General features: G+C 44.0%; 1 protein-coding gene across 1 annotated transcript in view; it reads right to left on the minus strand.

The window, feature by feature from the left end:
• LOC111268379 (uncharacterized) overlaps positions 1-16,818 on the minus strand; it is a 45,735-nt gene that overhangs the window by 4,325 nt on the left and 24,592 nt on the right. Inside the window, exons 2-4 of the mRNA XM_022847354.2 lie at positions 9,824-10,029; positions 5,304-5,445; positions 238-377 (exon numbers count right to left, since the gene is read on the minus strand). Coding sequence (XP_022703089.1) covers positions 238-377; positions 5,304-5,445; positions 9,824-10,029 — 488 coding nt within the window. The remainder of the gene's footprint in view (positions 1-237; positions 378-5,303; positions 5,446-9,823; positions 10,030-16,818) is intronic.

Genomic DNA, 16,818 nt, shown 5'->3' on the forward strand with positions numbered 1-16,818 from the left:
ATATACATAGCAAGCTCTCATTCGTAGTTTTTGTTTTTCGCTTCAGTTTTAACGGTATACTAACTCATATTATCCAATTGAAATTTCCAATTGGTTATCCCGGATCGTGCAAAATGTCGACTTAGGCCCATATAATTGTGTTCTTTATATGTAATTGCATAAGCACAAGGAATTTGTACTGTTATCATATAGGATATTTGATTCATCGTCTTTAATAGTTAGTTTTCGTTTACTTACTTTGATTTCGTTGATGAACCAATCCAGGGAAGCGTTGGGTTTGCTCGGTCCGTAGCTGCAGGACACGTTGACCAAATCGCCGATTTCGTAAGCTCGTCGCTCTAACACGCCCGACAAGATAAGTCCATTTGATGGGATTGCTGAAAAACCCAACATGCACCAACAAAGTTGAATCGTGGTTTAGATGGAAAATAAAGTAAAATGCCTATAACAATTTCTTCTGCTGCAGGCACAAGGGCACCCCGAAAATTAAATAATTGCACAACACTCTGTACTAGAAGCAAAGCCCCGCGAGGAGTGCAAGTTGCCATAAAGGCTCTATAATGATACAGATTTATGTAGTCCATAGAAGTATTCACCGTCTTCTTACATGTGGACAATCACACTTTAGTCCCGTTTTAGCTTGGAAATGCACATCTTTATACAATCTAATTGGAAAAGCAATAAAACGAAGAACATCGTATATTTAATACAGCTTTTCATGTACTTTTCAACAATGTAAAGATAATTTTCTTTTTAACAAGTAAAGTGAAATCTCTGAAGATGTTCGTTGTAATCCGCTACCAATAGGCTGCTATAATGTAGTGAGGTCCAGTAACCTGGACGTTAGGTGGAACCGCGTATCATGAATAGAGTCACCTGAAGAAGGGAGGTGTAGTGGACTTGTCCTTATATGCATCATCCATCGATACGAGCGTCGTTTTAGAAACGTTAGCTAATGAGGATCCAAGTGGAAGGACGAAATACGTCAATTTTTGGGGGGTTTGGTACAGGAGGAGCCAGAGGAAACACGACAGGAACAGCGACAACTAACTGAAGTAAAATACGCTGCTATGATGACAGAGTACATCCGAAAGTTGAAAGCCAGTCAGCGAACTCAATTTCCCTAAGTTTCCTGCTGAAGAAACTTCTGAGTCATAGATGTTTGATGCTTCATTTTTACCAGGACAAAAACGAACCGCAATTTCAGGTATTTATCGAACAAAGACCCAACTCTTGTTCAGTTGCTTTTTGGTTGAAATATTACCAATTAAATTAAACGCCTGTTAATAGTAAGTGAAATACTGACAATGGCTGTGACGAGACGGTCCGGTGGCCGACGGAAGTGAATCAGATACGCCTGCTTTTGCCCCCTGTCTTTCTCCCTATCGTTGCTTCTGACAATGTTTCAGGATACCCTGCGGCTTCCGTCATTCATATCTTCCCCCCCCCCCCACACACCTGTTTATATTCTACCCGCTTACTTTGCTGTCCCCTTCTCGTTGATCATTAAGTCGACAGACGACGGATCGAGGGAGACAAGACGCAGAAAGGACGAACCTGATCAGCATGTTGCAGGCAAACAAACTTGCGAACCCCAGTCTCCATTTATCCCTTTTGCTACGAGGCCGATCGGCACAAACCTTCTTAATTCGTTCTCTTGAGAAGAGCTCGCAGGAAGCAATTAATTATGCCTTAACGATGGCAATTATTATCGTAGTCCTTGTGGGTAACAATAATCAGAATCATCCTCATCATTATTATCAAAAGCATCATTATCGTCATTAGCATCATCACCGTCATCGCCATCAGGACACAGGTAAAATGGTGTTTGTAGTAGTGCGTCAGTCATCCTCTACCTGAGCCACACATAGAAAATGAGCGAACTGACCGGCCTTACACTAACAAGCGTACTATCGGCTAGAGCTCTCAAAAGCCGCTCGCGAAGGGTCCTGGAGGACATTACAGGACTTATGAAAAATTCAACCCCCTCATTCTTTCCCATAAACTCTGGGGTCCAATTACTTGCTTTCTCTTTAATCCTGCTATTGTCTTTCGTTATCTCGCTTTCATACGCCCATACTAACTTCATCACGACTACAACTACCATCGCCACGCTTGCTAGAAGAAACGAAGCAACAACGTTCAACCGGTGTGCGTAGTCGTGTACCCCTGCGCTCCATTCGTGTTTGCTACTGAATGCGGTTCTCTGGGAACCAAAGCATCTGAAGCGAACCGTCGGCGAAAATACTGGGGTGTCGTCCGACAACCAGACCGCAGTAAGCTTACGAGCGTTGCTACCGTAGCTTCAAAACGTGAATGCATGAAGAATCACAATCATGAAGATAACCCAATAATGAAATGTGCACTGTGTCACCCTGTTAATGCGATTCCATGGCTATCCGGTGGCGCTCTGAACTGTCACAAGTAAATAGTTCTGGCCAAATTCATACGACCTTGTACAACAGAACGGTGTCTTTGTGGAATACATACGCTGTACGTATATATAGTATTAAGAGAGTTTGAACTGTTGCCTACATTTTGTTAATGCTATCACGGTCATCTTATAACGTTGCTGGCCGGTTTTTTTGAACACTTTTGTTTTTGTTTTTTTTTTCCTACATATATATAAAAGTGTGTTGAGTTCTCCGCTCTGTAGGACAGTAGCAGACAGACACAGAGAGGAAGAGAGAGAGACAATGGGATACAGAAAATGTAAACCAAAGGAGCGATCAAAAACAAATGTAAAAAGAATAAACCCAAAAGCCCAGAAATCAATCACTACAAATTCCTGATCTTGTCCTGCCTTCAAGTGGCGATGACTTTTAGGCTAACACAGCTTTCATACCAAGCAGTTTCCATAAGGCAAAGTTCTACAGCAACCTGATTTGGGTGAAAATAGATGATTATATAGGTATGCCTTTGTTTCGAATTTTACGACCGATATCGCCGTTAGGTACTTCACAGGACGGCTGACTGGCTTCCAGCACGAAATGAGGTTCATCTGTGCCCGGGTTCGAACCTAGACCTAAATATAATTATATAGCTGTCTGCCGAGAAGGGGTTCCTGTTGGCACGTTAAAACGCAAGCATTAAAACGTCTAAATGTCCCAACATCAACTGATATTTCAACATCGATAGATTAAGTAGGCTATGTTTACTTCGAGTGCCGTTGGAAGGCTGCACTATTTGTAGATCTGTTCGACCTCAACCGCGACCTAATCGAGGATAACAAAGTCGACATTGAGCTAGCCTCAGTGCCGACTTGTTTCCTATGAATTTTAGATCGACTCTTATCCACGTCAAGGTAGTGGATCACAAACCACCGTCTAACGCCTTATCTACGATGGTCCGACATCGACCAACATTGGCGTCGAATAGAACACGTTTTTATTGTACATGCGCACACAGCAGTAGGTATGCATACACAGCGCATTCGCTTAGCGCTTGCCTAGATTGGCCTACCTTCATTAGTAGCTGGGAGGAGTTTGCTTAAAAAGAATAGATCTTGCATAGGAACTAGACAGACACCTGTATACGCTTCCGTACGGTTCCCTGTTTTCGCTTTTGCATCTTTTTTGCTTATCAGCCACATCTCATCGCACAAAAGCTATCAGCAAAAGATGGTGGTCGAATATGACGAAGAAACGAGATCTCTAAAGAAGCCAACTGTTTGTGTTTTGATTCTCTTTTTTCTTCGACTTGCGTCAGCATCTTCCACGAAACCTACCGAGAATCTCCACATTTTGCAAGATCTTCTGTGCTTGTGCATAGCTGTCAAATTGACAAGAAACCCCAATGAAAAGCAGATCGAAGCATCATGCCAAAGCGGTTGCGTTCAAGGGGGCCGCCCTGCCGCTTTGGGGTAGTCGTCCTAGCCGGTTGCTACTGCTTATGTTAAAGGTGGACAGACTATTCTAGTGGTAGGTCGTTTACACAATATTTATACTGTTGTGGAGTCTCTAGCCAACAACTATTGAGCTCCCCAACCTGATCATGCAGTGGCCGTGTGGGGCCAGTTTTGTAATACAAGACACCGCGTACGCAGAAAGCCCACGGCGAGCGGCAAATATAGAAAAAGGCAAAATAAGAATTTTTTGTCCGTTTCCTTTCCTCACCACCGCTTTTTCGGTAAACGGCTGGAAATACGCACGACTAAGCCTGAAGCGAGCCTTGCCCGAAGATATGTTACAAAAATAATTGAGCGGTTTACCAAGCGTAGAAGAGATGAGTTTGACGGGCCTATACCTGACACGATTTAAGGCGACGCAAGATATATATTAACAGGGAAGAGGAGGAGCAAAACAGGAGACGAGACGAAACGATTTTGTTCTCTAAATTTCGGAGGAATGAACATCCACGCGGATGGTCTTGTTTCAATAACAGGAAATAAACTAGGCCATATCTCGTCGTACAAGATTCGTCCACGTGAATGATTTTTGCCGCATCGATGCGCCGCTTATCTTTTGATCACTTCTGGCCGTCCAGCAGAAAGCAGCCTTACGCAATCGTAATAATGACGACAGCCTTATAAGAATGCGGAGGCAGAAAACGTCGAGAGACATTCGTGTACCGGAGTAAACAGAACGCTCCCTCGATCAACCACTTGTTGATATCATAAGAAAACGTGAAAGAGATTTACATAGCGATATAAAAGCAGTTTTCAAAGAAGCAGCACTGAATATCGGACACAGTCGAATGAAAGGACCACTTAAAATGTTTATACAAATGTGGTTATTACGCTATGGGAGTTTTAGATACGTTAAAATATAGAGGACCTTTCAACCTGTACATTTAAGTACGCTCTCAACCCCACACAGAACGTAATTTAGTTAGATATCGAGAAAAATATACGTTAGTAACTACGAAGACCTAAGTAACGTCGAGACGGATGACTAGATGAAGCAAACTGCTTAATAATTGAAAGTGAAGGACAGGTTTTTATGATACATTCATGGAGTGTCCATCTAATACCATCAATGATAGTCAATCCATAAAAGCTTAGTTATATCTGGCTAGCAAATTCGGTAGATTAAAACGATGGGTCGACATAGGGGAGCCTCACGCCTAACAGATTATATACCTATCTTTGTATAAATTAACGATCTCGAAAGCCCTAGAATATATTGTAATTGTGCATAACTACATAACAAACAGATAATCGTACTTTGTTCTTCTCTAAATTGCTGCTATCAGACTATGCCTATTCTGTCTGACATGTGTTTGGTTAAGGATGGTTAATATATTGCAATAAATCCATATAATATTCGTAGAACATGTGTCGTTTTCCTACACAATGCACTTACCTACGACAGTCATATCCTTATGGGCGCGCGCCGTGTTAAAACTAGGAGACTCTCCCGACACCTCGCACCGATAACGGCCTTCGGAGTAGCGGTCGGTGTGACTCAAATAGATGTTAGCAGGATTCGGCCTCGACCGTTCCAGCTGAAAATAAATGTGCATAGTGACATACGCACGTAAAATCTGAGTTATATAAAGACGAATATAAACGAAAACAGGCAATATCGGCTCGCATTGACCCACTGAAATGTGCAAGCCTCGAACGAGCCTCGACATAGCCGACAAGGCGTAATGTCAGACATCACGTCAGCACACACAACACTGAGTCTGTTGTCATGTTGCCTGCTTCTAACTCCGATCGCCGTCTCCTTATTTCTACTTGTTATTTTTCTTGTAGCGTCCATCCTGACAGAGAAGAGGGTAAGGAGCCGAACCAAGTGTGAAATACAGCGCCAAATTCGCGTCGGCGCTGACCTCCCTTTTGCAACGTCTGCTGTGTGACAGCACACCATATACACGATTCGTAACCTGGGTCTGATGGAGTTTTCTTTGAATGCTTCGCTGTTCGCCTGCCACCATACCTCCCAATTTAACCCCAAAACTTACACATACTATAGGCACATACTGTCTTACAGCAACGACAGTCCCAGCGGACTCTCTCTGGCTGTGTTCCTAGGTTAACGTCGACAGTTTCGATGGTTTTCCTGGTTTCGCTGGTTTGTCCTGCTGCTCTCACTGTGCCCCATAAAAAGTCAGTAACATATAGATTTGCTCTTATACATGTATAGTAATAATGGGACTAGGGCTAGGATAGGTTCGCTGAGTCTGCTGCGTTTCGAGTGTTCGGAGTGTTAGTAAGTTTGCTCCTCGCTGCGAATCCCGTTCGTAATGGTATGTCTGTGTGTCTTCCTTGTTTGTCGAGGCTAAACCAGGAAAAGCGAAAACGGCAGAAGCAGGGATTTACAACGGCTCCGCTTACACAAAGGAGCACAGCTAAGCAAGGTCTAAAAGAATAGAGAAGGTCTTTGTTTCTTAAGGGGAATCGAGTCGTACGAGAGACTCGGAGGGGCATAGGTAAAGAAGGAACAAGAATTTCAACAGGAAGAAGATTTCAGCTAAAGATACTTATAGAGAGAAAAGTAGTGACAATAACCTCGGTATCAACGCCAGCAACGAACGAACTGTGACTGACTCTTGCTGCTTTTTTACCTATCCAAGTTCTCTCAGGCTGTAAACGCGCTCCCGCTGCTCCTGCAGATAGCACCCTCAACTGCTTAGTGAGAACCCTTGTGCGCGTGCGATCCTAACGCAACATTGCTAAAGTTCATAACATTATAAACCCACTATACTGGCGAGAACTGACAAAATGGTTAAAACGCACTGTAAAAGCATTTGACTAACGAGCTTACTAGATTAAGTACAAAGAATAGATTAGTCATAGATACTTCGATAGGGAGGAATCAGTTACTGAGGGGAGGCATGATATTCAAGTGTAGCCACGAAAACCTTTACCATGTTGGCGGAGCTATTCTCTCGCATTCCATGTTCTCTATCACTCATTAGTGTATTCTCTGAGGAGGCGATGAAAAAGAAAGACAATCAGACTGTTCGATGCGAGGGCTCTCCATTGTGCGCAAGAATTAAGTTGAATGTTTCCAGTCAGCTTGATCGTATCGTGGTATTGAGTATTTTCGAATTAAGGCCAGATATGATGATTGCTACGTAGTGTTGTCCTGCTGTTACGCAATTGGGTTCCAAACCGCTGTCATAATTTGGTCCATCTGCATATGGTATCTGTTTCCTCTATAGACTGCAAACAAAATGGCTGCAAAATACGAAAGTGTGCTACCTATGGAGCGGAGTTTGTTGTCGTACCGCTCCCGCTTTTATTCCGGCCGGTCTACAACGATTTAACTCAGCTACACTTTTACGCCATACGTACTTTTCTTCGATAATTGCAACTACTACCACATGTACTGTTCTTGCTGGCACTTAATGCGGGCTTTTCTTTCTCGCGTACTCCCTCATAAAGCTCATAAATCGAACTCCGCTGCCAGACCAGAGAGGAGACATGTAACATAGCGAAACAAATCGTGGTATCCGAAGTTGGTATCAGGCAACACGATGGTAACGACAAGCTACATCCATGTGCAATGCGTTGTACAGCTATGTTTCTTTGCTGCTACCGCTGACACTGTTCGATGGCAAGGTCACGATAGAGGTATGCCACAACGTCAATGACAAAACAGATAATCTACCCTTTTTTCATCTGGTACCTTGGACGATGTACGTCACCTTCGATCTGCGCCTTTTTTCCGAGACTCGGATCAGTAAGTGGCACTAGTGCTCCGTTTGTTGTAACTGATGGTAAAAAGAATAATCGGTATCGGAAGCTATCTGTGTATTGACTGCTTTTTTGTATCAATCAGAGTGTAATTTGCGTTCGATTGTCTACGCTATCCCATTGCACAGACGTCGCTTATTTGCACTCAGTGTGCTATATGCAAGAGCGACAACAGAGCTCTGTGTGACAAACCCTAGACAGGTTTCATGGCATGGGGCGAAGGGTAATACTGTGAAAGGGCAATTAAAGAAAGAGACCAACTATTGCCACCAGGGTGTAGTCTGCTGCCTTTTTAGGTAGCAGACTATGGGATAGGATAAGCTGCGCTGTCATTCCTCCTGCCGGCTTTCTTTTCAATTCAGAGTTGTGTCGTCATAATATACTTAAGAGATTTCATGAATACATTTCAAGTGCCGATATCTGTAAAACAGTGTAGGGTATCCGAAACAGGTGACGCCGACTGAACTATTTGGGTGCACGTATTTGAAACTTTAGAGCTCTGCATCGTTTGCTGATTCGTTCGAATGTGCCGTATGACGCACCCGTAAGCGCTACAACCAATCATAAAGAAAATAGAAGTGGCATGAAATGTATAGAATTTCAGCTCTTTTCTAACTTAATCACGAAACTAAGTCATGGCACAGTGGTTCTTCTGTTCTACGGTATATACGTACGTTCTTCAAATAGACCTCTACAGTACATTGATGAACTGCTCGACGTAACACCTGCCCAGATTCTGTCACTGAATTATAGAATTATTTTGAGTTTACAGCGGCAAGCTGGCGGTTTTTTGCTATTTCAAGTGCATATATATATATATATGCATTTGCTGTCTTAGGGTGAGGTCCACTTTTGATCTACGCCCGTCCTCTATTCATGGCGGTCCAGCTCATTCAATTCACGTGAGTTCCGAGAGGATGGTCCACTTCAGCTGAAGACAGACCCGAATCCTCAAAGAATATTTTATTGTTCATTAGGTTACTAGCGTTCGATGTACGATACGTAGATCGATAAATAGGTACAACACTGTATGTGCCTTATCCGCTAGCAGCAGCGGGGAACGCCATGGGATGGCGTCGTTGCTTATCAGTCTAATTAATGTCCCGCAACCTAAGAAGGGATTAGACATTTGTCCATTCGTTCCCTGTTGTTCGCTATTGCCTCGCTCTCGGTACGTTTCACGTTTGCTTTTGCTCGCCCTCTGCTTCTAGGTGCTTCTGGTCCGGTGTAGCAATGCTGTTTTCGCCAAAGTAGCCTGGCCGTCTCTTTGTCACTGCTGCTGTCCTTATATCGACCAGTCGACTTAGGCACTTCAGCTTCTATTAGCTCAAATATAACTGTACTACATATCCTGGTGCAGTGTGCTGCTAGGTATCCTCCCTACAGCTGTACAGCAGTCAGCAGCCCTAACGCCAGAGATGTGTAAGTGCCTGTCTAGGTAACAGCGGCATTGTTTGTCCGTCCGTCTGTCTGCTATGGACGATTAACCTATGCTTGCCCTAATGCAGACAGTGCATGTCCGTGTCGTTGGTCATCGGTCGTTGCGCATTGTACTTAGAGACCCTTTCTATATTTAGAGCAAGCGATGCAACAAGATGTAACGCAATACGGGATCAGACTCAGCAACAAAGCGAAACGAGGTCACGACTGCTACGCATCGAGCAGCAGAAGGAATCGGCAAGAAGGAGTATGCGACCGAAAAAAAAAAAGCTGCCCAATACTTGAGCCTGATGCCAACGTCTAAGTGATAAAATACATAAACAAAGACAGGCCTAATCCAGCAGGAAGCCTCATCATATTGCACTACCTACATTTACACCCCATGATTTTGTGAAAGACAAGATAATACAAAGAAACTTACACCGTGCGTATAAGCATACTCGGTGCATACTTTTTCAATTCTTGATTTGTAAAAGTTCACCTACATGTTGGAACTAATTAAGAGCTTAATAGACTGGCTAAAAGTTCAGCTTCCATAAATCCTCCAGTTCCAAAGGTGCATAACTGTTAGTACAAGTAGCCACAAACATAATTCTGTTGAAAAAAGCCAGCGTTACTGTTATACCATCTATATATATCTGCAGGTTATTAAAATATGATGGCTAAGTATGCTCAGCTTAATTTATTATTATTACTCTTAAGCTCAATACTGCTTACCGGCAGATCTTAACTACTTACGTCTATATACACTCCGGTGAGATTGTAGCTTTTGATTTTGACGGGTTCATCGAAGGGCATATATCCTAATATCTCAACGTTATCCTTATACCATTTGAGTGAATAGATGACGTCGTCGCCCTGATCATAGCTGCAATTTAACCAGGTACCTTCACCCGCAACAACGACCGATGGCACCGATAAATGCGTCAGGCGTAGAGGCAATCCTGCGAATTTAAATAGAAATGCACGTGAAAACTAAGGAATCATAAAATAAATTAGTTGTATTACTGAATAAACTGTAAATGCTTTAATTGAGTAATAACAGACACGCTTGCTGATATGCTTAGTTGGGAAAGATGCGTGCATCTGCTACCCTTATCCTGTCTATCGTAAAATAGCAGTACTGTACCTTTATTGTTCGTTCCCCCTACCAGTAATACTTCGCGTACGCGATATTTCTCCGCCGTTAAGACGGCCGCCGTCAAGGGATAACATCCTGTTCTCTCTCTAAAATCTCCCCGTTCCGCACTATCAGTCCCTGTTCTTAAGTCGTTTAGCTACTTGAATAACTCAGCTCCACCCTCTTATTTTACAGATTTTCGGCGTTAGGATCTCTGTCAATGGTTGAAGATTAAATAGGTCTGAGCTCGGGCTGGATTTATAGAGTAACGTCTGGTCGTCTCATCTTCCTCGCCCGTGTCGACTACCTTCTTTTTTTCTACGCTAAACAAATCATGCGCAATTAGGGCCAAGCGGTCTCCTTAGTCCTTCGGCGTGTGAAGGACCCATCCCGCACAACTCAGATCAATATACATTCACACACACACAGCTTCCGGCGCTGGCAAAGCAACCCACTCTGCCCATCGCGGTCCGTCATTGACTACCGTTGGTCGGGCATGGTGTGCCATTTACTCCCATGAAGGCAGGCAAGCCAAGTCTCGCTAACTTCCCTTTCTTCTTTAATAGACCCTCGTTCGTCTGACTAGCCTAGATCCAATGCAAGTAGCCTGTCGCATCAAATGGCGACCAAGAGCCCGGATAGCATATCTGCTGTCTGTCTACAGCGATTTAGGAAATATAGACTTAGGGAGAAAAGAAGCACTACTACATTTTTTACCCGCTTCGAGGGCTGACATAGACCTATCTTACCCTTCGTTTTGCACGTGGTTCGGCCTAGAAGGCTTCCTATTTTCAGATTCAGCTCACCCCGCTCGCTCATTCCGAAAAGTCCTGAGTTTGATCTACAAAAATGGGCTATGCCGCCGTGAGTAATTTGCGAACTTCAAGAAAAAGAAGAAAAGGTGCCTGCATATTCACAACCATACACATAGACGCACGTACACACAGCACGTTCTGCTGGTCGCTTACATACGCTCTCGTTCGTTCAGTTTGAGCTTCAGTAGAGGCCTCGCTACTACTAAGTGGGCAAATTCTGTTAAAAGTATATGCATATATGTCTAGTATCATATAAACGCGATAGTGAAAAGCGGTTTCCGAGATGTTATTGCGCAAAGATTGGGTACCTACAAGACATTCTTCTAGCCGAAATAGACACGACGGTTCTCGTCAAATTATTAACTACTGAAACGATGGCAACGTGTGTAGATGCGTTTATCATGTTTAGCTACGTAATTTCTCAATAGAATCCTAGCTTTTTAGCTGTTTCAGTCCAATGGTCTAGCTTGATAGTGCGCTGGAAAAGCAAATGTACAATTACGAAAGAGAAACGTTAAATTGTAGTGGCAGTTCGAGGGCACTTCCTGTTTACAGTGCGAGACATGAAACCCCAATAATTTTCGTTTTCTAACAGTAATAATGCAAATAGGCACTTTAGCATTTACTATAGACAATTGTGCAGTTTATTTTTACCGTGTGCTTGATTTACTTCTTTATTTATTCGCTCGTTTAGCGTCCGCTCATTAGAGAGTGTAAAGATCCAATATGTCAACCACTACGATCGACTGAATCGTATAGGACCTGTAAGGACCAGCTCTTTTGATACCATAGTTTTACAAGTGATCCAATTATACATCTCGTTGAAAAGCTGCCACGCCAATTCCTGCTGCAACATCATATTTTTATCGATCTTGTATAATTTTGTAACAACGTTATTCCGTTTGGTGTTTAAAAATTGTTCCCGCTAAAAAACCGTCGTCAGTAGAATATATGAATACAGTAATGCTTCGGAAGGCAACTACCATTCAGACCGAGTAAGACTACTACAAGGTATCATCCATTGCTCCGCAGTACGCATTGTTTTTGCGCTGTAATTTTTTAGCCTCTACTATCGTCAATGAACGATACAGCGATCGTGAACCCAACGATATTCTTACGTAAATCTTCTCTTTCCCTGATTGGGTCGTCACTCAAATCGCAACTGCAACTGCATTTAACGCCTATACATCATCTTTTAGTTGATCAAAAAGAACCCGTCGCGAGAACTAACTCCCTACGTAGCTGTTAGGTCCGCCCTAACTTTCGCGCGAACGGTTACCTGATCTAAGCAAAGTCCACACGTGGTTTTTTTCCTAGTTGGTGGGCATATGACCGCAACTCGTTTGTCCCCCCACCCCAATAAGGAACCCCACGCTTTGGAATGTCTTAGAAAGAGCTAGTGTAGCGACGGTGCTGGCGATGCAGTGGTGCCAGCAGCCCAGAAGCGTGGCACCAGCATAAAAAGGCCAGCCGACAAACCGGCTAGGGCGGCCATGATCCGTCATGATCACTCTATGAGATCTTCGAGGTCCGGTGAATTTACCCCGTTTGGTCCGTATCGAGACCAAAATCTACTGCCGTGTGCCCTCCGCTAGGCCCATCGGTATCTCCCGCGTCCTTTACTTAGGCTCTGCGCGTCGTCTTTCATCGTCATCATCATAGTCACTACGGCCGCTTCTGCCGTCACTCTACGAGTCGCGTATCCATCGAGCCAATTTCCGTTAACTTGCCAGCGAGCAGGAAGATGGCGAAGGCGACTTTATGAAGCTTATTGAGCTGGCGGTATGCTTCCGGCGGCTGAGGTTTTTATGTCCGTTGCAAGCGACTGAAGGGACACGTACGCGGTATAGAGCGTGCTAATGCTACTACGTAGCAGCTTAGATGGGTGTCAGCGTGGAGTAAAGCGCGGGAAAGAGCGTAGTTTAGGCACCGGAGGGCGTCAGACAGTGGATGGACAGCAGCTTAGGCCGGTCTAAGGAAAACACCTAGCTGTTTTCAGCTCCTAATATCATCTCATCTTAACACCCCTAGGACTACTGCTGGTAGCCAATACTGCATACTCGCTCGTGTCTCCTTCCCACTCCTCAAAGGACTCATCTCTCACCTCATCAAACGAAAGGGATATTCATCTCTCTCTCTCTCTCTCTCTCTCCCCGTGTCTGTCTCTCTCTCTCTCTCACTTTGTTCCTTCTCCTTTCCTTTTTTTAACGGGTGCATAACGCCCGCTTCGAGTTAAGAAGCTTTGATAGGCTTGCGCCTATGGTCCTTTGGATCGTGTCCCTTGTGGTTAGTCATACGATCATCTCAGCATCATCGTCATCCATTGTGGTGGTAGCAGCAACATTCCGATCGAGCGCTGACCAGATCGTCCTATGTTCAACGATCGCTACCTGTTCAGCTGAAAGACTGCGTAGAAAGGATTTGTAGACCTGACTGCATGACGGCTCTTGAACTGTAGATCACTGAAGAAACAGCACTTATAGGACTAATATGACTACGAAGGAATAGATTGCTTCGGCGATGGGAAGCGCAACCAACAAGCAGGGTCGATTTAATTATAATCCAGAGCATTATTACCAGTTAGTTAACAGCACGTACTTAGACAACTAACAGGACTAATAATCGGAAGAGGCACAAGGCTCAGGTGTTTCCGTAGCCTATATTGTTATACTTATCTCTCTTTGTCAAGTCAGTTCACTTCACTAACCTGTACTGCTTTTCCTCATTCATAGTGTTTCTATCTCGTCTGCCCAAATCGAAACTACCATTTTAATATTCTTTAAACCGACCATCTAGAATCTAGCAGTACGGGGAAAATGATACGTCAAATATCTGTAACGCAGAGAGAATCCTTGTATTCAGTCAATCGATCAGTAGTTAATCTACTACCAAACTCGACCTTAAGATAGGATATGTATTTAGTCGCAAGCCAAAGCCACAGTCAATACTTTTACATATAGCGACTTATATTTGCGATACTCAATTGGACTGTGTCTTTTTCAGTGCATACTACAAAAGACAGTACGAAAGTACGCTAGCGAACTATGTAGCACCTACGAGGGTCAGTCCATAACTTAATCCAGTAACCAACGAGAGCGGCAGTATCGATAATAGAGTATGTGCTACGTACGGAGAAGTAATGAACGTTAGCTTAAACTTCCTTTGAATATTTGTAGCAATGCATAATGGCGATATCGATCGAACCAGGAGTAGAACTAGCCAGAGAACCATTTATACTTCTGTCTCTCTTCATTAATATGGCAATGCAGTAACGATATTACTGTCCTTTCAGATCATACGCACTAACATACAGCAGTGGGTGGCAAACAGGCACGCGTCAACCAAAGAGCCTAGATAGAATTCAGGCGGGGAAGAGAATCCAAGAGGACAAAGAAATAGCTGCTAAATTGAGAGAGAGCAGAGAACAAACAGAACCGCGGTGGAGTCCAAGAGTCATATCGTTCTCATAGAACAGCCAGTCAAAGCCGACGAAGCTGCAGCTTCCCCAGACATCGGCTGCTGGGAAAGAAGAACGTCGGGTGGGCTATAGGTACGCTGCGAGTCGTCCTCCCATGCGAATCCCTCAGATGAGGGTGATTCACCGACGTAGAGGGGCTAGAGAAGCAAAGCGGCGACAAGACCAGCGAGGCGTAATGATGAATCTATGGAACATCGAACCTAGAGTCACATCCCCTTGCTCCGATCTCGATAGGGTTTCCCAACCTACCTCACTGTGCAGTGTTTCTAGCAACCATTCTCTGAACTCCAAGCCTCACCGCGCGACCTTCCCCGACTTTGCTTGCAACAGCAGTAAGTAGTAATGCTTTTACTACGGGACGGCATCGTTTACTTTAACAGACACAGAGAGATTCATGCTATCTCGGTTTTTCTCACCCTCAATCCAGGGGGCAGTTAGGATGTCGCCCGTCCCTTTATCGGCAGCAGTCTCCATAGAGAATGAGAGGAAATGCGGAAGTCTTGTGCCATACATAGGATTCTGCAATTTTCGCTTCGATGTCCTGTCAACACTGATATGGTTGCTGCTGCGAAGGCAGCCGTTGACACATGGTGCCGCGATGCTGGAGACGACACTAAAGTGCATAAGCCCCTGAAGGGAAGTGTGGCGGGGACGCGAGAGAAGGTGTAGGACACAATTTGTATAGCAGATCCGAGGCTCTGCATTGCTTCAATCTCCAACATAGCATAGCGCAAAACTACATCGCATCATGGCGACCAAACGATCTCTATTGTGACCTAAATATAGAGTCAATTACTCGCCACTCGATTTTGTTAGCAGATTAGTTTAGTTGACAGCATTTGACAAAGGCAAATACATACGGAATTCTGGGCATAAGGTGAGAAATGCAATCCGCTTTGATCTGGTGGTCAAAATATATTCAATCAGGGCTTTTGAGTATGTTTTATAGACCGTAAAAGCCTATGCGTATGTCCAGATATTGATATAAATGCAATACGAATAGGACCATCGGCGCTCGACAGCTCGGTTGCGCTTTTCGATTCGGTGTTATAATTAACTAAAGCAGGACGCGGACGTTCAATCCGCAGAATTTTAGGCCACTGAATAGCATCAACTCGAGTGATTAGCTTGAAACACTAAATCATCTGAATGATTTGAGCGATGATTGATCAATATGAGGATTAGGTCATCCTCATGAACCAATTGATACTAAATGGCCAGATAAGCAAGCTCAATGATCCGTGCTAGCACCCAGATAGATAGCGTAGAACATAATATCGGCAATAGTATTCTGACCTTTGCTAAATGTTTCCGATCGTGAGATGCTAACATTTTGCCTACTAAACTGCGCCCGAGATACGCTGGCGACTCGATTCATTTTTATTTTTTCCTTAAGTCACCTCAAATATATATAGATGTACGTTATTAATGCACAGCCTACGCTGCGAGGCCATCCTGGTGCACAGTGTTGCTGGGCAATGTCTAGCGGCAATCAATTTACGTATAATAGGCTACACAGTCTAAGATACAAGAAGAAAAGAGATAGAACTACAAATATAGAAAAGGCCTATGTCTATGCAGGTAGAGAACGGAAAATACTATGTCTGTAGATTAGATATGATTAGCAACGCTTGTTTCGTCTTGCAGAAGAAGCGTTCGAAGAATAGGAAGAGTGCGCGAAAGCGCCAGCTTCGGTGGGGTGGTGCAATGACAGTGAATTCCTTGTTCACTCAAGGGAATACCTCTGTCAAGTGTTGCTGATTGCTTTCATTCTCGGAGGCTCCGTTCCTCAGTGGCACATAGGATACAGCCAATGTGTTTTGTGCAAGAGAGATCGAATGCGAACGAAGAGTCGCCGAGTTCAGATACCGGAGTAGGGAAAGTGAGGATAACTATTGGTGCTGCAACTATCCTTTAGCGGTTATATCACTGTACAACTTTGCTGTTGACCGCACGATCGCCGTACGCGAAGACGGGGCGACATAAACAAGACTGATAGACAGGTTTCCTAGTCACAACGCTGGAAACCAATTGTGTCGGTGTTGAAGACTGACGAACGAACCAACCCATCGATTTCGTATGTCACTTACGTGTGAGATGGCTGTTTGTATTAGGAAGAACATAGGAGCGAGCAATGGGCTACTTTTTTTTTTATAGGAACGCGATAAGACGTACCTGATTTGCTGGGCGTTTATACTCGCAGCTATTTGTGTGCCTAACGAGTGAAGCGCGTACCATGAAACTCTGATAATATACGTATACTGATTGACTTGTCAGGATCGACAATGGGCGTTGTTGGACTTATATATAGAGCTATAAT

Source organism: Varroa jacobsoni, unplaced genomic scaffold (genome assembly GCF_002532875.2).
Source record: "Varroa jacobsoni isolate VJ856 unplaced genomic scaffold, vjacob_1.0 scaffold_1279, whole genome shotgun sequence".
NCBI lineage: Eukaryota > Metazoa > Arthropoda > Arachnida > Mesostigmata > Varroidae > Varroa > Varroa jacobsoni.